The sequence below is a fragment of the Synchiropus splendidus genome, chromosome 17 (assembly GCF_027744825.2).
Source record: "Synchiropus splendidus isolate RoL2022-P1 chromosome 17, RoL_Sspl_1.0, whole genome shotgun sequence".
In the NCBI taxonomy this organism is placed as follows: Eukaryota; Metazoa; Chordata; class Actinopteri; order Syngnathiformes; family Callionymidae; genus Synchiropus; species Synchiropus splendidus.
The window spans coordinates 10186197-10212666 of NC_071350.1; the positions used below are offsets into that span (position 1 = coordinate 10186197).

Here is a 26470-nt window from a genome sequence, read left to right on the forward strand (position 1 = left end):
TACACATCATTATCTCCTTTTAATTATTTTATCTCTCCTTTTATTTTTTTCTGAAGCATCCAGATGCTATTTTTTTTATTATTATTACACAATAAAAATAATAAATAATCATGTATTTAATTCCCAGATGTTGAAAAATGCACCACACGTTTGGATCATGCATATTTTATTCAAGAGTAAAAAAATGTGATTCGTCCCATAGGGCATGCTTACAATATGTGTATCATTTAGGAAGTCAAATGCCAAAACGGAATTCAGGAGATAATAAAAATAATGCTGCAAGATCAAGTCCATTATATTACTTGGTTGATTTATGCATGTACAGGAGACCATACAAGAACCAGAAAGAGAGGAAGGAAAATCAGCTTAGTCGTAACAATAATATCGGCAATAAATAGAACCAGAGTATAATGTTTCCTGTAAAACGCAAGTGCTTGTGTCCAATTTACACCTGAAAACCATGCTATCATGCTTTTGGCAGCCTGAAAGTTGCTTTTTTTTTTTTTTTCTTTTTGTTTTTTAACCCGAGATTATATTCATTCACACTCTGTACATGAGTACAACAGAAAAAATAAACACAAGGCTCCACACCTTCAAAGGTCGGCATACAATAAATAAGTAGAAAAAATTAAAAGCAGTGGTAGTAAATAACAGACCGAAAAAACAAAAGTGACCAAACGGAGGAAGCCTATTTATAAAATTTATAAAACAAGACAAATGAAACTACAAACATACTCCAAAAATAAATCGATCCAAGTTTACTATTTGAAACACAACTACAGTATCACAATTATAATCTCACGTAACAATTAGGAACTTAAGTGCATGCATTGATGCGTTCCATACCATAGATGTTGTGTAAGAACCACCGTTTTGTCCAACCTTCACCGTGAAATAGAAAGATGGAAGTAGAAAAAAAAAGATCAATAATCTTTAATGGGTGGTTTAAGGAGTTTGGTGTTTTGAACTCAGTGCCTTTTCCATAATCTTCTTAATTAAATATATAATCTTTCGACGCATTAAAAAGGTGTTTGCAAAATGCACAAGAATGGGGGTGTAATAAAAACTACTTTTTAATCGTAATTTGAAAGTAAGATAGTCATATAAAACTGATTATTTATGCAGCATAATTCATCATCAAGGTGAACCATGCGTAAAGCATTTTAAATTTGTAAACAATTTAGAACAGCAGCAAACAGTGTAGCCTCAATAAACTTGGGGTGTCAACTCAACCATTAAAAGTGCTAAACCAATTGAGCTCTAGCTGCACGAGAATATCCGAATTTTTGTTGTGGCTGAACATTTATTTCCTCCAACATCATTTATTCTTGGAATTAAGTGTTAATATTCAAAATAATTCCCATGATTCCCCCTGATCTACTGCCATCTAGTGACAGAAACCAGTCTATTTTTTTCTCAAGTGAACCAATCTTCCTTGGACCAGCTAGAATGAAATGACGGCCCAGATTTGGCCCACGTGCCTCGAGTTTGACACATCTTTGATTTTCCATACTACCTAGTTGGAAAATGACTTTTCTGTCATCATAAATCACAAAACTGGCAACTGAGTTTCCACTCAGAGTTACATGACACCAGAGAAAGTGTTTTTTTTATTGAAATAATGCGTAAGACTGGGCACTGACCCTGTGGAGGTGCAGCCGGCGACACCCTGCACTGTTAAGAGTCTAACATGATGCAATCTGAGCCTCACCTTTCTCCTCATGTGACTTCAAACTCTACCATGAACTATAAGCTATATTTCCTCTAAAAAGGCTTCACCCCTGAGTGTTTTTCAAAGATGGACCGCAGCGATCGATTCCCATGGTTGTCGGATGAGGCGCGCTTTAATTGAATTTAATTCATTTCCCAACACTTGACTTAAAGATTTCACGGTGAGTTCACTTCGGGGACGTGTTAAACAGGGTTTTTATCTTTGACGTCCCTTTCATCACCTCCCGTTCCTCATCCCAAATTCCACCCTGATGCTGAGGCGATGAAAGGAACCTTTAATGTGGAAACTCATATCAAACGCAGATTCTTTCTTGTTCCTTTCTTTCTCTCCCACAAAGTGCTGTGACATGATAATACTTGCAAAACAAGGTAGTGAGTTTGTGAGTGGCTTCAGAATAAACACTTTATAAAACAGTAAAGTTCTCAGTGTAGCATGGATACTGTGGTTATGTCACCAGTCAGAGGCTGTAAAGACGGAGCAGACATTAGTCAGCACTCAGAACAACACGACCCGCCGTGGAATTGCGACTGAGTGGAGAGGGAACAACAGGCATTTTCCCAATCCACCTACAATCCGCCGCCCCGTGATGTCAACCCCCCTTCCCGATGACATTTTTGTCATGAAATAAATGACGGCTTTCCTGCTCGCGAAAGATTGGCGGCAGAGCTTCTGTCAGCGGGCCCGTGTTATTTCGATGTTCTGAGGCCTGAATGAGCAGATTTGGCAATGTCTGGCTGCACAGCGCAACACCGGCGTGGCCTTCGGGGCTCATCACTGGAGGTTGCTGTTGTCGTCCGTGCCGTTGGCCTCTGACATGTTCATCTTCCCCATGGAGTGACCCACGTGGTTCACCCCGTCCTTGCGGGGCGGCATGCGCTCGTTGATGCGGTCCAGACCCTTGGCCTCCTCGAAGCTGGTGATCTTGTGCTGCGGGGAGAAGCCGCGGATGGCTGCAGAGGGAGAGGAGAGTGACCTTTAGGCTGCTTTGGTTTTTACACTCCTCACTTTTGACGGATTAAACAGGTCTGATGTGTCACTTCCTCTAGCTATCGCACTCGTAGCTGTGAGGGTTCACACCTGTGCAATTATGTGTGACACATGGGGCTCAGACTTTAGTAAATTTTAAGATGAATTAATCACAAAAAAAATCGCATTGATTAAAAAACACACAAAAACGTACATTTAATCATTCTGGCATAAAATCTTAAAATGAGATTAAATTGCGATTAATTGCGATTAAAATGCGATTAATTTATTGGGAAAACCATTAACAGCTATAATGATTTCCACTTCTAGTAATAATGTATCATTTAATTGTATGGTATTTTATTGATGTACTTATTTATTTTAAATACTATTATTCAATTTTAAATTGATCTTGTACTTCTTCAGTTTTTTAGTTTTTTTTTTTTTTTTTTTGCATTTAGTAGAATGTCAAATTCAAGTTCAGGAAGATTGTCGACTGGTGGTTTGAGACCCCAGCATGTGTTTGCTTTTATTTTTATTAAAATAACAACAATAATAACTAAAATGTCATCAGTGTGGTATAAACTGCATATCTTTTTTTCTTTTATGTACATTTCTTTAGTGCACAGACTGTTCATTTTCATTAATTTAAGAAGAAATTTTTATGATTCTGATTTTTCAAAACATTATTATACTCTTACAAAATGCATCCAATTTGTCTTAAATTAAAAAGGAAACACAATAAATTTCTTGCATTTAGTACGACGTCAAATGGTGCTGTTATTTTATTAAATTATAATTTAACAGCTATATTGTGCTGTATGTGGGGTGTAAACAATACTGTGTTTCCCTTTCATTCTTTAAATATATATTCAGTGATGTAACAGTTCTTGATGTGGTTCACAGCTTGCGTCCGAAAGCCTGACCAGCTCAGAACCACTGAGATAAAATCCTGTTCTTCAATGTCTATAGAAAAACTCTGTGTTAATGCTTGTCAAAGAGTACTTCGATACGACAAGCCCAACATGCAGATGAGAACACAGCCCTGTAAATTTCCATCTCAGAGCTTTTGGGCTGGTGAGCGCTGATTATCTCCGACAGATCACGAGGATCCGAGGCTTCCGGATGCATATTTTATGTTGCTGCTCGCATTTCTTTCTTGTTCTTATGCATGCAACATTTCAGATCCAGATGGGGAGCATTTATAAGCCGGCTCCGACGGAGAACAGGCTCTAGTCATGTGTCTTTGCAACGCTTGGACTTTAAATTCATTATGAGCTCTGAGATGACCTGGAAATAAAGATACTGCCGCACAACACACAACCAGTAGGCAGCAACCGAACACATGGGTCTAAGGTGGAGAGAAACCACAGATTTCATGACGGCGATATCACCAGACTTGATGACGCTGGCTTTTATGTTTGAAATAATTCACCCTTTCTTGCAGATTTAACACAACATTATAACTCCTTGAAGCCTAACAACAGCCTGCTTGTGATCTCTCGCCATGTTGGCAAACAATTTCATGCGGTGCTTCACTTCAACTGTGGAAGAAGTCATTCTTTCAGCTCACTTTTAAAGACACCTTTGAAATCAGCTTTTATGCATTCGCCTCCTTTTAAAGTCACCATTCAATGGTTCTTCTTTCCTATCATGTGTACAGTGTTCTTCACTTCAAATCGGAAGGTCACCAAAACTGTTTCTGGGTCCCAAATATTCACACATTTTGTGGAGATTTTATTTTGAGATTCATGGAGAAGCACTGCTGTTTCCTTCTTGGTTTTCAAAATACCAACATACCCATATATTAATTACTGTGCCACATGATCATAATAATAATAGTAATAATTAAATAATAACAATAAGAATAACAATAATAATAATACTTGTACATATTATTTGTATTATTGTTACTGCAATAGTAGTATTAAGGAAACCAATAAATAAGGACATGAACATGTAACAATACAAATTGTAAATGAATTTTTTTTTTAGACATATATTTAATTATTCCATTTTATTCATCTTCTCGAGAGTCTCAAATTTCCTCTTGATCATGTCACATTTCCCCCATTTTTAATTTGAATTGATTTATTGAACCCCAAGGCCATTTAATTATTTTGAAAATATGTACTTAGATCAATATTTTTTTTTCCTGCTACACTCACTTTTCCTTTTCCAATATACATATTTTTTTTCACTGTAAAAAGCAGTGGTATTTAAATTGAAATGCTTTGCATATTTGTCCTATTAAAGACATATACTCCTTTTGATAGTTTTTGTATAGAACATACCTTTGTTCCGTTGTTTTTATTAATAAGTGTAATGTAGCAAAACAAGTTCAATGTCATTTTTAGCATCAATAATTGGCCCCTCACAGCAGTCCCAGTATATAATGAGGCCCCTTGGAAAATGTGATCGCCCACCTCTGAGCTCCAGTGGACGCACTGCGATAAACCCCAACCTGAGTGTGGTTTGTTGAGCAACATTTCTGGATGGAGTTTTCAGGTGTGATCCGTGATATGCATGAAAAATAAAACCAAGTCGGGAGCGGGAGGGGGAGCACAGCGTTACCTTCTCTGTCCTCATCATGCGTCTCGATGGCTTCAATGGCTTCAATGGTGGCTGAGGGAGGAGGAGGAGGGGAGCAGGTTACTGGTCAAGCCATGCAAATGCAAAGTGCAGCCGCGGCATAAAGAGGCAGCTCATGTTAGGAAAGATGAAACAAGAGAGGAGCCAAACTTGGAGGAGTGCCATGCATTGACACTGAGAGAGTTAGTGGCAATGGCAGGTCAAAAGAATTCCCATTAGAAAAATAAATACAGACAGCGAGGGCAGGAGATAAAGATGAAGGAGGTCGAGAGTGTCAGGACGGACGTAACTTGGGCTGGAATACATTACTATAATTAATGTCGCCTTTTGAGCTCTTCCCCTGTTCATTCCCTTTAACTCATATAGCTTCATTATGGAAATAAAAACCCATCTTTTAGAGCCCCGTCTGAACATAGACACAGGTCACTAGCATGACACACTGAAATTACTGTCACATGTAAACAGAGGACCGCACAGATAAATCCATAACAACCAAAACACTATGAAATAAAACTGCCTGGTCTAAAGTTGGTAGAATTTAAAATCGTTTTACTATAAATATATATTTATATATGAGGTGAGATTATATGATCAGAATCTTTTATTTATTAAGATTTTCTTATTTTATATTATACTGATTTGATTTCATTGTATCAGTTGAGTTCATCATTTTTCTTCTTATTATTTATGTTATTTATACAATTTTATAAATATGTTTTTTGAAAGTATATTATCATAATTTATTAAGATTTTCTCTTTTTATATTAGTATTGATTTGATATTCATTGTATCATTTGAGTTCATTATTCTTCATTATGCATTATTCTTCTTATACAATTTTATAAATATGTTTTTTTGAAATTATATTACCATCATTTATTAAGATGTTCCCATTTTATATTAGTATTGATTTGATATTCATTGTATCGTTTCAGTTCATTATTCTTCGTATTATTTATTTTGTACTATTTTGTATTATTATTTGATTTTTTTAAATAATTTTCAATACATAAACAATAATTACAATATAGGATAAATATTACAGTTCAATGCTTGTGTGAATCTTGTGCTTAAATTAAATAACTAAATTAAAATCAAAACAAATGCAAGTTATCAGCTATGTTTTTCATCTTTAATTTTTGTATATTCTAGAGCAAAGCTTGTTGTTATCAAGAATAGATTGAATTAAAATAAAATATATTTTATTTTTGAGATTAAAAACATAGTAAACAATAACTAGATCTTCTTGATTTCAACGACATTTTCCAAAACAATGACACATGCAAAGTCGATTAAACTCAATAACAATAATAAACCATTCCTCCTTTTAATCCAAATGTTTATAACCATCTTCGGTAGAACTGCCCCAATCTGACGGCAACTCCGAAATTTATGGACGTAACCGCTTCATGTTCTAAATTCATTCATGTAATGTGAAGCAAAAACACATTTTTCGTTTTCCCAAACACCTAAAATAGGGACGCACTGTCTAGTATGACCTTATATAAGAGTGCCAGAGTGTTCCCTCGCTGCTCGACATTAAGAGGCTCAGAAGACAGGAGCGAAAAGAATGGACGGATGATTATGAAGAGATGCATCAAACCAGAGGGAAGGAAAGGACAGAGAGGAGTTGTTGCGCCGAGCCTGCTACATACCACTCTGCAGTGTCTGTCTCCCTCCAGAGAGAACCCCGCTCGGCAGCATGCCAGTGGGCGTCAGGCCCTTCAGCGTCAACACATTTTCGCTCTCCTCTCTGCAGGAATCACAGTGGCAAACAGGTCAGACAACTCACCTGAACCCAGATCAGAATAAGCAGCGCCGCCTCACACTGGCAGCAGTTTACCCTCATTTCCTCACATTTATATAAACACCAGCCAACATACCTGAGAACCGAGAACATTTTGGCCATCTTCCCAATGGCACGGATCTTGTTTTTGATCACCTCCTTGCGGGCTGCTGCGGCATTGGCTGCGACATATAGACAGACAGAAGATCAATTGAAGTAATAGACAGTGTCATAATAATCTTTCCTTCCTTTCAGTGCTACTTTATTCCTCAAATAGCCATTGGTGATGAAGCCTGTGTCATTTGTATCACTTTATTTACACATCAAAAATATTCAGGTGCCTCATTTTTAACAGAATTATGTGAACTCTGCAGACCAATAAATACAAATTCCTAAATAGTTGTGGTTTTTAGAACTATTCAGTACCATGAAAAACGGATTTGGATTTTAAATACGCTCCCAAAATGCTACAATGTAAACAGTTAATATAAAAAAAACCAACGTCTTACATACTGCACAGGCTGTTATCACTATAGAAATACTATATATTTAACCCGCACACATGATTTAACATATTCTGAAATTGTCGATTTTCAAAGCCATACAGCAAAAACTATAAACAGTTTCTCTGCTCAAAGCTTCAAACACTTGAAATTACTTCCAACAAATAACAAATATCATCTCACCGTCAAATATTTCATCTTCGTCATTCATGAGCTCATCATCCGAGCAGATGCTCAATACATTCACCAACATTTCTGTGACTGGAGACCAACGCAAAAAGTGAAATGAAGGCCAAATATTGGGAAGAAAATGGAGTCCACTTGGTTCCTACCTTTCTCCCCGACAAACGGCAGAGACCAGGTGAAGACGTCCATGAAGTTTGGCAGCCAGTAAGGGTGAGGGGAGCAGTTGAACTGCCGGATGTTCATGACGTTGTTTTCATATTTCAGTACGGCAGCTGCGGAGGAGGAGTGTTCAGAATCATCGCGCGACTATTTTGTGTTTACACCAAACTCAACGATTTTCATGGCCTCCTCGGCGTCAGGTGTTCTGAAGGAGTGACTAACTTCAGCATGTTATTGAAGCTAATGCATTACAACCGGTGTTGCGTGACCACTTGAAATGTTTTCCATTAACAGAGTGCAGCCACTAGATGGAACAGAGATCACAAACATCCCTGCAAGAACAAATTCTAGCTGCTCTACCACTTCTACATATAAAGTGGTCAGTAATGAACACCCACGATTTAAAGGCAAAACTTGTCTGGTCAGCGACTCCACAACCCTGACCATATTGCACAAAATGTTATAAAGTCCTGGCTATATATATACATATATATATATATATATATATACATATGGAGAGGCCCCTTTTAGCTTTTAGCTATCACGGCCCATATCTGTAAAACTGCCTGCCTATATTTTTATTTACATAGACTTATATTTAAGTTAACTTGAATTTTAATTTAATTTAATCTTCCTACATCTCTCATCAATTTGTCTAGTATATTTTAATATGTTGAACTTCATTTTACCATCTCAATTATTGGGGTTTCCCAGATAATGGCGCTGCCCCTCAAGTTTTCGGGGTGTGCCTGTGTGTGTTTGTTTTTAATGTGATGAGAGCCTTGTTTTGACATGAACAGGTTCTGCTCCTACTCTCCTTTCATCATGTAAAGCACTTTGCATAACCGCATAAAAAGCGCATCATAAATAAAGCTTCATTCATTCACGACTCAACAACGGTTTTATATATTCAAACGTTCAGTATGAGAGTGCATATTGTGGTCCTTCAAACAGTGGGAGAGCAGATCCATCATGCACAATAACGTCCGGAAGCCTACACCGAGTGAAATTACGAAAAAAAAAGACAAACAAAACAGAACAAAAACACCCACATATGGCATTGAAGTAAGAGGCATGCTTTACATCTGCTCCATACTGTAATGTACAGGCTGCACAAAGGTTTTATTTGCCTCCACAACTCTAGAAATGTATCATCATTATTTCCATTTCAACAAACCTCACCTTTATTGTTGTACACATCCAGGTAGTTTGGCGCTGAGAAGATGGTTATGAGCGACGGGAATCCAGTGGTCTGGCTTTTACGATACATCCGATAGCTGGGACAAGCAGACTGTGTTTGTCAAGCGCTTCTTTATCCACAATATTCAGAGCTTTCGTTGGGAAATGTCGACTCACCCTGCATCCTGTGCCTCGTGCGCTCGGATAATTGATAATAGGTTATTGCTCTGTAGGAACTCACACACTGCTGGATAACTGGAAGTGAAACAGAGATAAAACAGTGGCTTCAGTCAACTCAAGCTCGGCGAATCACAGCTGAAATAAATGTAAAATTAAACACAGAATTATCAGCTACTAGCACAAGAGGGTTCACTCATAAATACATTAATGATCCGCGCGGTGAGGTTGATGCAACTGGGTGCAAAAATATTTTCAGGGCCCTCAGTCCATGACACTGATTGTTATAGATGTTCCTCTTCCCTCTGGCAGGAGACTACGGTCGATCCAGACCAGAACCTCCCGTCACAGGAACAGCCATTTTATTTTATTTTATTTTATTGACAGCACTTTATTCCAAAGCACTTTCCTAGTTGTTGGGATCCCCACTGACCATGGCAATAAATTTTATTCAGATTCTGATAAAATCAAATTAATGCTTGAGTTTCTGCACACATTTAACATGTACTTCAGGAGCAAATTTAGGTATTTCTACCGCGAATATACAGACAGATATCAGGTCGCAAAAGTGCCTGGGGGAAATGCACACAAGCACAGACAATACCACGCAAAATATGTGAGAGTGTTTTTAAACGTTTGTCTTCTTGTTATTTTAGTCCATCAAATGCTCAATGTACAATATAAAAATACAATACAGCTATAGATTGAAATAATAGTTTCTTATCAGTTCATCTGAAACTCATTTATGGGTAAATACGACTCTGACTTTGATGCAAGTACGCATAGCAACATCATAACATCAGGACCACTAGACCAGAGCGAGCACATCAAGGGTGGTCTGCAGTATGGGGAGGGGTGAATATGAGAATTGGGACGCTTCCAGCTGCAGTTAGCGTTTAACAACTCACACCACAGTAGTTATGTAATACCTAGAAGGAAGTGTTATGTCATTCTGGAACCGCGTCGTTCCTTCAAACTGAGTCTCCAGGGCTGGAAAATACATTATATATATATCACTATTTGATTCCCTTTCATGAAACATGAAAAGGCTTGTGCTCCTCTTCCATTTTTGCATTTGGTGCAACTTCAAAAAAATATCAGGCGAAAATAAGATGAAAATGGAATATAAAATGAATTAATAAAAAAACAAGAGTAGATTAAAAGGTGAGCATTTTAGCACCAGTCTTTTCAATTCAAAGCACATGCATCAATACCAGTTCTAACAAAACAAAATGTACCTTTAAAATGAATTAGATCATCCAACTTAATAACACGCCTCCCTCATTTGAAATACACACGATGGACAATATTATTTATTATGATTGCCTTATTCAATATCAGGAAAACATGTATGTTGCAATTACAAATCGTTTTTAAATATTTCTAAATGTTAAAAAAACAACAATAAAAAGTACTACTTAATGCATTTAATACAATAAATACAATCATAATGAAGTATTTTCAATTTGAGGACACTAGAAAGCGATTCATGCATTAACATTATAATTTCAATAATCTTGAATCTGTAAAATACAAAGCTTTAATTCTAATCTTAGTTCCTTTTTTTAATGCAAAAAATAAATAAATAATTGATGCAACAGGCAAATAATACTTCAAAGCATTAAGAGATTCATTTTGTTTGAGATTAAAACAATTGCTCGATCCAAATATATAAACTTGCTTTCATAAGGAAGATTTTTCACTGATTCCCAGTATTATACAGTCTGATGTCATGACCAGAACATCTGAGTGAAATCGCACTGATGGATTTAAATCTGAAGTTAGCTATAGCATAAAGTTGTAATAATGCTGTTTCAATATTGTTTCTGCATATCGATGGAAAAGTGACATATGAATCCAAACAATTCAGTCGCTGCTAATGGTGTGGTGTTTTAAGCAGCAGTGAAGTTCCTCTCCGCAGCTCACATTGTTCCAGCCCACCGCCATCAACGGAGCCATCAAACTTTCAGCAGACGTGAAATATTTAAAACTCCAAGGTTTGTGCCGGAAGAAAAAAACAAGAAGGCTCTGTGTCCAGGGCACCTGGTGAAAGTGTGCCATGCTGATACATCTAGGTCACATGGAGAGCATCCCAGCGGCGAGCGGCCTATAAATCACCAGATATGCTGCGTGGCTCTTCAACAACCGAGAACACTCTCTACTTGACGGAACGGCTCAACAAGAGTGTTATATAACGTTTCTCTTCTGAACACCTCGACAACTTTGAAACAAGAGGAATGTTCTGCATCACATATAGCAAATCTAATTTCCTCTGCTGCAATGCAGTGCTTTAAACATCAGCGTCCAACTATGAGATAAAAAAAAAACACATCAACTAATGACTTTTCTCTCCAGTGGTGTTTTGATTGATAACGCTGTGAAACACAGCCAAGTAAGTGAAGCTAATAGAGAGCGAGAGAGAGAGAGATGTGACAAGTGCAGAGGACCCGCAGTGCCAGATCTGGATGTGCTCACAAACGTGACAGGATTTTCAGGGTGAAATGACAAGGTTTATCAATGTTTCTGCGAAACCAAAGTGTTTCAATAACTGCTCAGACAATCTATGTAATACTGCTAAGGGATTTACAGAAGCAGGACACCAACAAATGAAGTAGTCCCAAGCTATTTGTTCTGGCAATGTTATGGCACTAAAATAGCTTTTTTTTATGGTGTATAGTGTTGACAATAATAACAAAAATAATAAGTTTAATTCATTGCTACTTATGATGTAATGATGATTCATGATTTGTAAAAAGATCAACAATAAAGATTTTTGTTTTTCAATCATTATTATTATATACATATCATTAGAAAAGGTCAGATGCTAACCTTTTTGTCAATCTCAGCCAATATCTAAATATCCTTAGCTTTCATATCATTTATTTTCTTTCATTTAAATTTCAATTACTTTTTCATTTTTAGACTAATTTTTGGTTTGGAGATTATAGGCCTATTTATACTCAATGTTATACACGAATCATGATACGGATTGAGCCTCCTGTCTGTGTTTATGTCGTCCATATTTCTGCACGTTTCCGCAAAGCTTATAGATACGGTCCAAATGCCACTGGAAACCATGGGGGGCAGTGTTACTGTCACTACTTGATATGTAGCTCTAATGTGACACAAAGAAGACATAACAATAGCGGAAATCCTCCAGTCGCAATATATTTAATATATTGAGTCGCTGTCACTGTTGTGTGAAAGGTACATTATCAATACGTCATCCACAGTTGCCATTAGAAATGATCTATTTTTTCTTTTTATTGGTAACAGATCCTGCTATGAGTCATTGTTCATTTGGCCATGAACAATGACTTCATGGCCAAATGTGACTGCAGGAGGTTGAGTTTGACACCCAGCTATGTTTCCTCACAACAACAATACATTACTAAGAATAAGACTGAAGTTGTTTTACTCCAGCTATCTGTAGTCTTATTTGAAATATAGATTCATAATGACATTGCATCTTTTTGATGAAAAGCAGAGAAAGCCTCTTCAGTCGGATATGGAAGTGTGAGTTTCAGCTGCAGAAGTGTAAATGTGGAAGGACGAAAGCGCGTCGCGGTGTTACGTATAGCTCACGACGACAATTGCCAGCGTGTATCTTAATTGAAATCAGAACAGTGGACCAGAATTGATTTAGGTTTCTATTTCAGAAGAAGATTATGGAGAATGCGCTGCCCGCTGCCGTGTACATAGTGCTGCTGTGAGTCATGATGATGGAGAGGTGAGTTTGAGAGAGCAGGCAGGAAAAAGCCATTGGGAGATAAATGATTATTATAGCAGCATCCTCCACACATCCACAGAATAATCCACACTGAGATGCTCTCGCTGCGAGGGGACGCTTTGTTATTGTTGAGCATCTAAAAACAATGAAGGAGGACATTTAGAACCATTAGCCGTCTCTGTCTAATTTCTATTTTATGCAAACTAACTGCACAGAGAATCCCTTCCTTCATTGGTATTTAATTAGGAATCATCATTTTGGACTTGGGAGAATTCCAAATAAACACAGCAGAGATTACACTTCAATGTGTCCTGGAACCAAGATTTCATGACTGTTGTGATGATACAACAGCGTCTCATGTACTTCTCGTATATGCAATGGGAAGCGATCATTTCAGAGTGAATCTGTTTCTGAAGGCAGTTGCACTCGCAGGTGAAGTTGAGGTCTGAACATTGCTGTTAATAGATTTGCTGAGGAAGATTAGTTGAAGAAGTATGTTGACTTGCAGTTTCAGTCTAAGACAGAAGTGGCCAAAGTGCAGCCCTCTTGAGATAAACTACAAAAGATGTTGTACATGTATGATCACACAAATTCAAAATCGAAACTTGATCTTGAAACTTGAAACATTTTAAAAATAGATTCCTCAAGGGGGCAATAGTCAATAAAAAAAATAAAATAAAATAATAATAATAATAAAAAAATATTCTGTCTGCTGCAGGTGCGCTGTTCGTCTATGTGTGTGGCCGCTGCATGTGGGAGGGGTTGCCGAGTGAGTGACGTCTCTCCAGAAGTGAAGAGGTGCCCGGTGCGTGTCCAGCTCTGAATGTGCGCTTCTGTGCAGTTTGGCTGTGACAAAGTCATAAACCAAGTAACTTAGCTCTGTCCCAGACTCGCCTCATCCCTGTCCCAGCTTCAGCCCACAACAGGACATCAAACCCTGGAGTGCGCGTTAGGATATACAGATACAGATAGGAAATTTGGATGTAGCCTAATAGCCCACTCATGGTCTAAGATCTTACACAAACACTGACACCTTTAAAATGTTGCCGCAGGGGCTCAAGTATGTGTTGTTGGGAACTTCAAGAGAGGTTATTTAAATAGAGGTTCTGCTACCAGGCTGAACGTCACACCGCTCTGTGAGTCTAAGACCAACATACTCCGGCGCATCGGGAGAGGCGTGTGGAGGCAGCTGTGGCATGTTGTTAACATGCTTGGTGGAGTTCCAGTTGACCACCAGTTAACAAAAAGCAGTTAGAGAAGAGTGAAGTCCAGCCTTCTTCTCACACTCAGCTTCAATCTCCAACTACCAAATTTTTGAGCAGATGTTGAGCACATGTTATACCCGGCCCACTTTGGTAGCCTCTGTTTTTCAATGACATTAAAGAAAATGTTCCAAAGGAGTCAGGTTTCTTGACGTTTTTGTGCCTTACAAAAAGTGTGTTTTCAACATTACTTGGCGCAGTGACCCCTGTGGGTTGCTCACTGAACTGTCAGAGTCGTAATCTTCCAGAAAAAGTTGTACTACTGTGTTGAAGTGCTGGAGACGACTCACCTGTAAAAGTAGGAGCACCCTCTAACTGTGTTGTGGCTGAAATATTCCTGGGTTTTCTCATTGCCGAAGTCCTCCAGAGGATCCGACCACAGCAGGTCGCACATCGGCCCGAAAGCCGGCGGCTCCTTGAATCGATCCAACTTAACATAAAGAGTCACATTTATAAAGCACACCTACACACGGAAGCACATACTCTCCGAAGTGAGACCGGCTGTGGCTTTTTTCCTTACCTTTTTAATATCGTCTAAGGTGTGTATTTCAGGTGACAGTCCGCCGTGGACACACAAAAACTGTTGGTTCATGAGTGCAGCCAGAGGAAGGCAGTCAAACGCATCCATACATGAGTCATACACCTGTTCTGAGTACTTGATTTTACCTAAAGGAGAAAGAAAGGACTGTAAACTCTTATATGCCAAACAATACGGTTTGATACACACACAAACATAATACTCACATTCTTGTTTGAAAGTGAAATATTCTGTCAAATGTCTACATTCATGATTTCCACGAAGTAAAAATAGAGTCTTTGGATAGAGGATTTTCAGCGACCACAGATATAAAACACACTGTGGAAAAGAAAACATTTTTACACGAGTGAGCTGATCATTCTTGTTCATATATTCTGACATTGTTTTCACCTCGATACTGAAGTAGCCACGGTCCACATAGTCCCCGAGGAACAGGTATCGTGTTGTGGCTGGCGATCCTCCCACCTCAAACAACTTCATAAGGTCAAAGAACTGGCCGTGAATGTCGCCGCACACTGAAGGATGGAGAGAACAACAGCACATACTCAGACTGGAGGTGCATTTTTGGTTAGTGCTCACGAGGCAAAGTGCTCACAATTGAGCAGCTAATGCAAGACAGGGACTGCATTAGGACCCTGGAACACTTTGTACACATTAAAACACTGCGAAAATTAATGTAAATTTGATGGCATCTCAGTGCTGATCACTTTTATTCGCTCCAGAGGATTCGGTTTGAAATTCAAACCTTGGCCAAATGGCTCGGGCAAATGTCTTGTTTAATAACAGAAGACATCGAAACAGTCGGTGCCTCCTGACAGGTCAAGATTCAAAGAAGAACGTTTGTGTTGTTGAAACTGAAAGATCCCCGCAGGTACAAATATACTTTTTCATGTTGAGCAGTACGACTCCGGAGCACAAACCTACATCTCATTTTCCAACTGCCTTCAATTTTTCATTATCATCGCTCCCTGTCTCCTTCTCTCCTACTCACCCTCCATCTCCTCTCTCTTCTCTGTCTCCACTATCAGCTCCACAGTGGCCTTCGCCCACTCTAAGCTTAGAGCAATGTGAGTGGGAGACTGCTTGTGTGACTAAAGCAATCAAACACACACACACACACACACACACACATGACACAACCATGCGCACACGACCACGCACGCAACACATCCATGGAAGTTAGATACGTGAGAACATTAATGCCATCCCATAATGTACGACGACACTCCGACAGCATGTGTACACTCAAGTTCACCATCCATATTTCATGCTTCAAAACATGAACCTTTTTTTCCAAGCAGGAAGTAGCATTGTTTTGGGAAGCATGTGTTCTTGTTGTCATTGATTTAACAGCTTTTCCCAGCTAGCCATGGTCGCACATTGATGACATCACAAGGCGCCATTTTGCTTGTACATTTTTCATGTGTTTTGTATTGTTAAATTAGACTTCAAATAGATGTTTAAAAACCCTGTTTTTACCTTCCATAAAACCTCTAAGGTAAGAAGAGATCCTTTTGTTTTTCTTTCTTTATATTTATTAATTTATATAAATGAAGTTGTTATTGTAGAGCAAAAATATAAAGAAAAAAAAACGGATGACTGTGATCATATTTACTGGTAAAATCGGACTATTTCTCCTTCATCAGACATTATTTAAGAAGTCAAGTTTTCAGCATTATTTTCCGCAATATATATATATCCCTCCCTGAGCCACATTATTCCACAAGTCCTTTTGTTGATATACATTTTTCATGTGGAGTAAACATGCTTTTAAACTGTTAATGCTAACTCAAATTTTACAATTGTACAAGCACAACAAACAGCACGTGTATTTTGACTCAGTTTCACGATGCTATGACGGGACATATTCAGTTATTTTAAGTGAATCGTGAGTGACCTTGTTCATGCTACTAGCGTTAGCATTACAGCAGGAACTCATTGCTAATGAAAAACAAGGAAAATGGCGGAGGAGCGGCTAATAAAAAAGTGCGCTGAAAGAGGACGCGTGGGGTCATTTTGGATTTACGAACTAGATGGTAGCAAGAAGCTAACAGCAGCATCCTCAACTGTCTTCCAATGTTGAAGAATCCTTTGAAAGCTTCCTGGATCCAGATGGTCACGTTGTTGGACAATGGCGTTCAACACATATCCTCAGAGGAGAATTGTAAAAATCAACTTGAGCTCCTGTGTGGACATGCGTTCGATAAACTAATCCAGGCTTTTAACAAAAATACTAGGTTGTTCGAGGCGATCAAGTGTACCAGTGGAGCTGCTGTTCAGCCAAGCAATACTTCTGGCAACCAAACTGATCAATTGTTAGATAACAGGAAACCTCTCTTCGAGTTACGTAACAAAAAACAAAAACCTTGTGAAGTTTGTTGCGTGTCAGAGTCCAGCTTCAGTCACTGCAACCTTAAACACCAACTTTCTTCAGCCAAAGAAAGAGTTTTTAGCATGTCAAAGATCTGAATATTAAAAACCTCCTCAGTGTTAATGTACATAGCAACCTTGTGTAGTTTTTATCACCAGGAAATAGACATTCATAAAGATAAATACGGAACACTTTTCATCATTATGAAAACACTCAGTCACATAACAGGCCACAGAACACTTATATCGACATGACTGAGCGAAAACCACGCAGTCCTTCATCCACTTTGGCCTTTCCACAGAAGTATGTCACAGATATATTTCATCAGGACGTGTAGCGAGCTGTGAAAATGTGTCACAGTCTGTCTCCTTTAAAAGTATTTCCGTCAGTCCCCGAAGATGAGCTCGTAGCACCTTTTAGTTTGAGTTTTTACTGGTTTATTAATACAGCGAGCGGCTAAATATATTTTCGGTCAGGCTTTGAAGATGCAGCAATGTCAGCTTGAGGAAACGTGTCTCTTGATGGTTGAATACACAGGATGGAAATGATCAGTGTCTGGTTCAGGCAGTTTGGAACAGAAGTAGGACACGCTGTAGGATGATCAGAGAGGAAGACTGGCAGGTAAGAAATCTGCCAACATGTGCTGATGCTTTTTTCACCCCCCCCCACACCACCACTCCCCTCCTCACTTACTGTACCGCATGTTGCCATCTGAAATGAAGTTGTTACATCATTTCTGCAACAACATCCTGGGTTATAAAACATCTGATCTCTCAAGTTGACATCATATCATTTGAGCATGGCCTCCGATGACCTATAAAGGTTTTCACTTCTGCGGGGCTCAGCACATAGATTACCAGCACATTTTTTTTAAATGTGTTTCTGGTCATATCGCTGCTTCTTTTTTTAACTGCAGGGCTCAGGAGTGGTTTTTCCTGTACCGACGGAAATAAGAGGACTGACCTTACGTGCTGAAATGACTGCTTAGAGTTTCAACAGTAAATAAAAGGCTGTGTTTACGCTCCTCGATTCGATAAGTCACTTTTGCCCGAGTTTCAGTGGCAAGCAGCACACTCTCAGCCATGATCTATTGTGGAGTCTTTTTCATCTTCACCTCAACATTCCAGCGTCATCAATATGATGAGTATTCCAGTCAGGTTGCTCAGCACTTATGAGTCAAATCAAAGAAACATACATGTGAATTAAACATTTGTAAGTAGATCTTCATCTTAACCTGGCTCCACCCTTCATTTGTTCCTCATTCACAGGCTTTATAAATGAATGAAAAAAATGCACCTTCAAATAAGCACCATAAAAACTGATGAAATATTTTAGACTAGACCACAGTTCCTTTATTCTTCCCACTTCTTCCCACATATCTTAAAATGTAATTCCATGAGCGCCATATATGTATATATATATATGTACAATATATATATATATATATATACACACAGTGGAACCTCGGTTTTCGGATTTCGAACGAAAATCCAGAACTCAAACGCCACCGAAAAAAGCCGGAAAAAACATAACGTGTATATGGACCACTGGACCGTGGTAGAGTGTCACAGGGGAGGTGCTCGCTCTCCACACCTCCGAGGCTGGAGCGCTCACTCCAGGGTTGTGGGCTGGAGCTGGGACAGGGATGAGGCGAGTCTGGGACAGAGCTAAGTGACTTGGTTTATGACTTTGTCACAGCCAAACTGCACAGAAGCGCACATTCAGAGCTGGACACGCACCGGGCACCTCTTCACTTCTGGAGAGACGTCACTCACTCGGCAACCCCTCCCACATGCAGCGGCCACACACATAGAGGAACAGCGCTCCTGCAGCAGATACTCTACATTCACTCTCACGTCTGGAACGGCTTGTGGTCGAGAACCGAGGTACCACTGTATATATATATTGAAATTTAGTTTTAATAAGTGGAAATTCAAGCTAACTTGAATGGAACACAAAACAGGAGATTGTCAATAATAAATAAAAAATGCTAATAATATATTTGCGTTGCACAAAAGGGGGCCTGATAAAATATTCCATTTCATATTTGTTTAGGTTGCACATTCTTTTGCATGCTTCTGCTTATGTTTTCAATGCCTCTGCCCTTACGTTATAGTTTATGTGACATTGTTTGGTTGACTTGTCGGCATGTAACGTGTTGACGGAATGAGAAACACATCGACATGTCTGACTGTAGTGTTGTAAGTAGAAAGTTTTAAATGCGCCTGACTGCAGTTACTAGTTTAGACCCTGACTATATATTAGAAGTGAGTGGGTTCAAATACCTGTCACAGGTGCATCAATGTCCAGGATAGTTTTCTCCTGTCGCAATATGGCTGCTCCCTCGTTGATGATTCGAAGAGCCACCGCTTCCTCTACACGGCCCTCTTTGGTGAGATGGGCCTTCAGGAGATCCACCCGAGGTTTCCCTTCACAGTCAAAGACTTCCTTCATCGTGAGCCGGTGACTCAGGGGGAAGGGGACAGCTAGAAAGAGAAGACCGGCAAATGAGGAAGCGGAAATACAGCACGATCCCAACACCAAGATTCCAGTGTTTTTGTCAGGATAAAAACACTATATTTGCTGGAAGTACTGTGGAAATAGCATGTTTAAAATGGAAATCCACAAACAAAAGGACTGAAACAGAACTATATTTAATGGAAAACAATTGAATAATTCATATCCAAAATACATTCTCATAATACTTCTGGACTGCATAGCATCTCAACTATCTTTTCATTACAGCTACGATACATGAGACGGATGGCATATCAAAGGGTTATTATCACCAAGAGCGTGTCAGCTAACCCAGTTCTGAGGACTTGTGGGTCTGTTTGCCATGAAATATCCGAGTGCCGGATAAAAACTGAACATCTAAAGTACTCTCTTCATCTGGCAGGCTCTGAGGATTTCTGAAGCCTGTGGCCATTAAAATGCGCCAGTCACCTACCCAACAGACTGACTGTGAAACTGTGAAACCCAAGATGGGATCATTATCTCTGTGGCAGCAAAGGTTATTTATTAGATCTGGACTTGATCTCTGTGCTGTGCCTGCGAGCTTTCAGGGTCCCCGTTCTGACGTTAATCTATAGATCATCTGGCTTAGCGCGGAAAATTCTTGCTACACGTCAGGGCTGTAAATAATACAGATTAAGGGGAAAAATAAGTCTGATGAACATGGACCCTTCTTGCAAAAATCCTCAGAATGACTGGAGTGACACATATATATTCTGCATTATACAAGCTGTCAGCTGTGGAATCAGCAGTGAAGCCGGGCGTTGTGCTCGGAATAGCAAACACAGAGCAGAGCCAAGCGAGAAAAAGAATCGCGGCTTAAACTGAACATGATCAACATGCTCTTTAATAATGAATGCTGGGCTGGAGAAATCTCAAAGTTGCTTCTCCTGAGATAATGAGCCAAGGCCCGGCGAGTGCTTTTAATTGGACCGGGATATTTTACAGTGTGCAGCGTCTGTGATTTTGGTTTTGACCCAATAGCGGCTCCTGCAAACTGCACAGTCACCACACAAGCATGGTTTGGCCTTTTCATTTTCTTTGTTGGAGGGGCAATGCATTGCCATTACCTTCACCCTGATTCAGCAACTTCTCCAAATCCACGCACACCTCCTGGCCAGTAGGGGGCGCTGTGCGTGTGATTTAAGTTTAATGAAGGGAAGCTGCACATGACCCAACAACACCAAAACCACGGACTGTCGAGAGAATCTGTGTCAGTTACGCTCATGATCTGTTTTACACACATTTTTAATACATGGAAATGTCAATATTTACATTCCATTACTGAGACTCTGAGTCAAAGTCAGTTTGTTTTATGGGGTTTAATCATTTAAAGTTGGGAACCTGAGCTCGATAGACTTTAAGAGGAGACGTGCCATGCGTTCACATGGGCAAGGAAACATGAAAAATAAACTCTTGTTATTTGTGTTGTTCTTCATGAAAGTAGTTACATGAGAATCTCATAGGATTGATACTGACTCAAATCACAACCTAAAGAATCCAAATCACGTAGTAAGGTTCTTAGAACAACTAGCCTGACTTTACAGAGGAACCTAAATTACATATAGTGCCAAGACTCAGAGATAAACAACTTTATAAGTCACTAAATAAAAAAACCCATTCTCGTAACAGTGGAGTGGAGCCTTTATTCAATGTTTGTTTCAGTGTTTTATTGTTTAAATATTAATTTGATGAGGTGACGGTTTCTTTATTTTTGGGTGCGTTGTGAGCACATTTGTCAACTTCGATGAGTCAAAGTTTGAGAAGTGACTCTCATTTTCTCATTTTTTTGGGGTGTACGTGTAATATAGCCACACCTTTTGAAACACAAATGAGAATTTTCACGCTAATATCAGAGATCATTGCAAATTAACAGGATGTCCCAAAACTTTTTTCCACCGCAGAAATCAAAATGAAACCTGATATATTATCGAAACGTGCGAATCTACTTGGTTATTAAAACAAATCCTGGGAGAGAACAGGCCAAACTGCCCCTCTTTTAAATAAACTGAATATATGGACCTCAAGTTCTTCCACATATTTCTGCATTGACCCATTTTTTATTTTTTTAAATTCAGTCTTTTATGTTGCTTTATTTATATAAAGGTCACAACAACATTTGCATTCAGCACTTGTCAAATAAAACTGGCTGTGTTTTTTGGGGTTATAAACATATTAAGTTCAATATGAAATTTAAGCTCTTCAATGTCACAATGCAATTCATGTAGAAAAAAATGTGAAAGTGAAGTGGAAATGCAGCCTTCGCCAAGAGGAATAATCCAAACAGCATCATATTTTGAGATGAATTAATAAATAATAATGATATTACTTAATCGTGAATATAAATCTAGAGTTGGAGTTATAATTGTGTATGGAAAAGGCGAATAGTTACTTGTGTCGTTTTTTGGGGGGGTATATTCTTTTGCAAATAAATATGAATAGACCACAAAAATGACCACTATTATGTCCCCAATGAACACACACACCAGCGCCGCGATACGGCGGATGTACGGCGGGGAAATGTGAGCTGACTTCTGCTCAGCACCCGAGCAGAGTTAAACTATGAAATACTGTATGTTGCCGGGCAACAGCAGCGGCAGCAGCAGCAGCAGCTGACTGCTGGAGTACAGACTGTGCTGCCACAGAAAACAGCATTTTGCATCGCAGGTTCACTTAAACGCTCCCACAGCAGAGATGTCAGATTTCTTAGACCGCAGCGAAGAGCCTCGGTGCCAACCCCGGACTCTACAGAAACACTTATATTGTCCGAATTTGAGCGGAAAATTCGCGCTGCTACTGGGCGTTGGAGCGCATTGATCAAGAGATCCTATTAGCAGGACTAGTAAAGCAAGTGTCAAGCACTACAATATGTTGACTATCATGCTAGCTTACATACAAGGTGAAAGTGGAAAAGAAAAGAAAACATGTAGAGGTGATCTTAATTCTAAAAAGCAACTGGGTGACATGAATAAATGAGCAAGTAGGATGAATTTGCTTTTAAAACGCTGCCTCTACATCCTCCAAATCTGACCTGAATCTGCTTCTCCGCGGCCTCCTCCCTGCAGGGGAGACAGCGTCTTACGTACTACAACACTGCACAACGCAGCTATTATTGCTTATGTGCTCTGTCAGGGTAAAACAAATAAAAAAAAAGCAACCTGCTGAGAAATTTGCAGCAGATTCACTCAGCCATGAGCGTAAAAATAACTCGGAACTGTCAGCAGCTTAAGACACAATAACTTGAAATCGGTTGCGTCAAATCAGTCCAGACCAGCAACTGTAAACAGAGGTTCAGATTTAAGATAGCAATTTAAAAGCAGTTTTAAAAACTGGAGAAAACGCACGGCTACTTATATAAGAACGTATATTGCTGTTAAAGGATACTGTTGTATTAAATCTCATAATCAAAAGCAAGAGACAGTGGGTGAACAGAATTCTACACATGAATTCATCATGATGAAAATTGAATATAGCATGCTTGAAATTGTATCCTAACAATCGACTTGTATTTCGAGTCGTTGGAACTGGCAAATGGTCAAATCTAGAGTTATTTGACTCGATCAAAAAGCATCTAGAAAAACAAAAGCAAAGAAGGAAGCTACAAACACTTGGGCTGTTGAAGCACCTTTCCATCCTTGAAAGACACAAGAAATCATTCAGTCATTCTTAGACTCCCAGAACACAAAAACAAATCTTAAAAAAAAAAAATGAACTGAAAAACAGAGAGTTAGAGTTCCACTTGAGTCAGACGGCAGAGCAATTTCAGGGAAGTTAACAGGAAGTGGCAGCTGAAGATTTGAAAATCAGCAGTGAGAATAACGGAGGACAGCTCACGAGGAGATGTCTGGGTCCAGAGAGGGATGGTGCGAAACATTAAGGCCAAGCCTGATGGGAAACACTGAAATATAAAGACAACAAAGCTACAGTACAAGAACAAGTCAAAGGAAAAGCTCAAGCCAAGGAAAGAACAGTTAGGTGACCCAGGTCCTAGAGCTTGAATTAGGACATCTATCACTACATGGAGGACCAAATGTGGCCCACAAGCCTTACATTTCACCTTCCCGTAATAGAACCATAAATCTGCTTACCCAGCCAAAACTATTCCAACAATGAAGTGGCGTGAAGCTATATAGATCCCGTGGATATTAAAGAGAAGGCTGGGAGCGAGGGAGTGCTTCTTAAATGAAGCGCCTTCAATTGTAACACGCTACATGCGCTTCACGCCTGCAGCCATTGTAGAACCACACAACTCTGTGGCTGGATGACAGGAGCAAGTTGCTGATGCTGCCTGGTCTGATCATGACTGAATCTATCCCCTCACATGTCGCGTTTGAAACCAGTTTCTGTCGCTGCTGTGAGGACTTTATCAGAGACCGTCCTCCATTGAGAACGGTTCTCTCACCGCCTCAGTCTGAATGACAGTGGGATCTTTTCTAATCGAATGAAAAGGCATGAGTCAGTGTTGGTGAAATACACCACATATTAAATGTCAGAGCTTCGAATCCTGCTGCATCACTGCCCCCAGATTCTACCCACTAACACACACACACACACACACACAAACACAAACGCGGCTCAGAAGAAACGGGCATCAAATCGAAGCTGAGAAAAATGATCCATGACCGTGAAGGTTTGTCAACAGTAACGCCTGCTTCCATCGCCGTGTATCAACGCTCGACACGGGAATAAAGGCCAGAATGAGCCCGACACACGGAGCACTTGACACGTTATGTAATGAAAACAAGTCCAAAACGAGGCGGAATGTCTTACATTTCACCACCCGGTCGGTGGCGCTCAGGACGATGTCCGCGTTAGACATCTTCATGGACAGTTGTCTTCGAGGCTCGGGCGAATTCTCTCTTCTCTCCCTCGGAGATCAACTTTCAGTGCTGGAGCTGGAGACGGGATGAATGCAGTGGCATCACTCGGACGAAGCGCCCCCTCGGTGCGTCGGTGCTGCGCCGGGAACGCTGCTTCCCAGGCGGAGATGGACGCTGCCGCTGCCGCGCTAAGCTGCTGCTGCTGTTGCTGCTGCTGCTGCTGCTGCTGTGGGGGAGGAGAGAGAGACGAGCTCGAGCCCGACAGCGATGAAGGGAACTCCCACGCAATTTCTTCCCGGGACTGCCTGATGCTGCCATCAGGAAGAGGATGTGGAGGGGTTGCCCCTGACACCCCCACGCACGCACGCGCCACGCCATCTTCCCGTATTCTCCAAACATTTTACGTACGCAGTTGCACATGGAGAAGAAGCGAAACAACTGTGGTGAAGTCATGTTTTTCTCTTGGTTGTACAAACAAAAACATAAACGCATACATACGTGTCGAGTGGACACGAATTCTAATCCATAAGTTTAATAAAATACGCACATGTTTTTCAAGTGAATATGGCTCACAAGAAAAAGAAAACGATAGACATTAAATCATTGACACACTTGTTCCTTTATTATCTCCTTATTCTTCTATATAAGTGTCAAACTCGAGGTCCTAGGTCAAAATACGGCCATTTTAAGTGGCTCAATACAGCTGCAAATACAGGCCTCATGGAGCCTTAAGATGATTTGTGGTTCACGCCAACCACACAGTTCCCTCCCAGTGAATTCAAACCCTTAATGTTGTGAGATCCAGTTTAAATCGACATCTTGCTTTGAGGTCGTGTGAAATGTGACAAATTCACAGTTCACAAGATACAATCGACCCTGTACAATCCATTCCGTATCTTGCAGTTGTGACTCACAACAATGCTTAATAACTGTCAATATGAAAGAAGTCAAACAAAGACTCACTTATGCATTAACATACAACATATTATGCTATTTGCTCAGTTTAAGCCAAGGAACATTCAGCGACATGTATTGGAAGCATTGATTTTAAATAAATGCATCTTTTGCCTCACAAAGTTTTGTTCCTGCTGTCGTTGTCCTGCTCTACAGACAGACTGAGGGGATCGTTCCTCCCCCACGGCATTCGGCTCTTCAACATCTCTCGGGGAGGACGATAAAATACACTCCGGACTCACAACACACTCACACCATAGACACGCATGCACTTTATTTCGCACACACACACATTCACATGCTGGACTGTTGTTGTTTATTTATTTATTTTTTATTATCTACTATTTTATTTACTTGCTCTTATGTTTCCACCTGTCATGCTGCTGGAAAAGAGAATTTCTCTTCGGGGATTAATCTATCTATCTATTTATCTGTCTGTCTGTCTGTCTGTCTGTCTGTCTGTCTATCTATCTATCTATCTATCTGTCTATCTATCTGTAGAAGTTGTGGCCGTCTTTCAGATTCACCTGTATTTGTGTGTGACAGCCTTGATGTCTATAAAAAAAAGCTCTCTTTGTGCTGTCATTTCTGTTATATAATTGTACCAACCAGAGGTATAATTGTGAGAAAAAGATTTTGTAAGTGTGAATGTGTTCTGGACCACTTCGCAAACACTGTGTTCTGAGCGACAGAAATTAACAAAATGGATGATAAATATGTGTCATGGGTCACTTCCTGTGTATTTCCTGTCTAATCAGATTTTTTTTATGTATGTATATATATATATATATATATATATATATATATATATATATATATATATATATATATATATATATATATATGATGCAAGTGAAGTGTTTTGCCGCTATAATTAATTTGCTTTAGAAGGAGGCAATTCATAGTAACATCACAAAACATATATCTTTTCAAACTTTATTTTCTCAGATGCTCTTACATTTCAGCCTGCTTGTGATTCAGACTCCTTTGAATTTCACGAC

General features: G+C 39.5%; 1 protein-coding gene and 1 long non-coding RNA gene across 5 annotated transcripts; one reads left to right on the forward strand and one right to left on the reverse strand.

Annotated features, from left to right (window-relative positions):
• Positions 1-149: 149 nt before the first annotated feature.
• ppp3ca (protein phosphatase 3, catalytic subunit, alpha isozyme) lies at positions 150-24786 on the reverse strand. Of its 4 annotated transcripts, XM_053847400.1 has the most exons (14): positions 24466-24746; positions 19467-19667; positions 15201-15325; positions 15017-15128; positions 14793-14938; positions 14563-14702; positions 9281-9358; positions 9107-9201; positions 7912-8037; positions 7763-7840; positions 7174-7258; positions 6946-7043; positions 5273-5323; positions 150-2682 (listed from the first exon to the last, which is right to left on the reverse strand). In XM_053847400.1, exons 1-14 carry the CDS (start codon positions 24518-24520, stop codon positions 2504-2506), a joined length of 1569 nt encoding a protein of 522 aa, XP_053703375.1. In that variant the 5' UTR covers positions 24521-24746; the 3' UTR covers positions 150-2503. The 4 variants fall into 4 exon arrangements, with proteins under 4 accessions (XP_053703375.1, XP_053703373.1, XP_053703376.1 ...); XM_053847398.1 differs by having other exon boundaries at positions 15017-15325; positions 24466-24763; XM_053847401.1 differs by lacking the exon at positions 5273-5323 and having other exon boundaries at positions 24466-24755.
• LOC128748534 (uncharacterized) lies at positions 16208-18302 on the forward strand. The gene is made up of 3 exons (XR_008412804.1): positions 16208-16308; positions 17719-17802; positions 18098-18302. It is a non-coding gene; the product is annotated as an uncharacterized LOC128748534 (long non-coding RNA).
• Positions 24787-26470: the final 1684 nt, after the last annotated feature.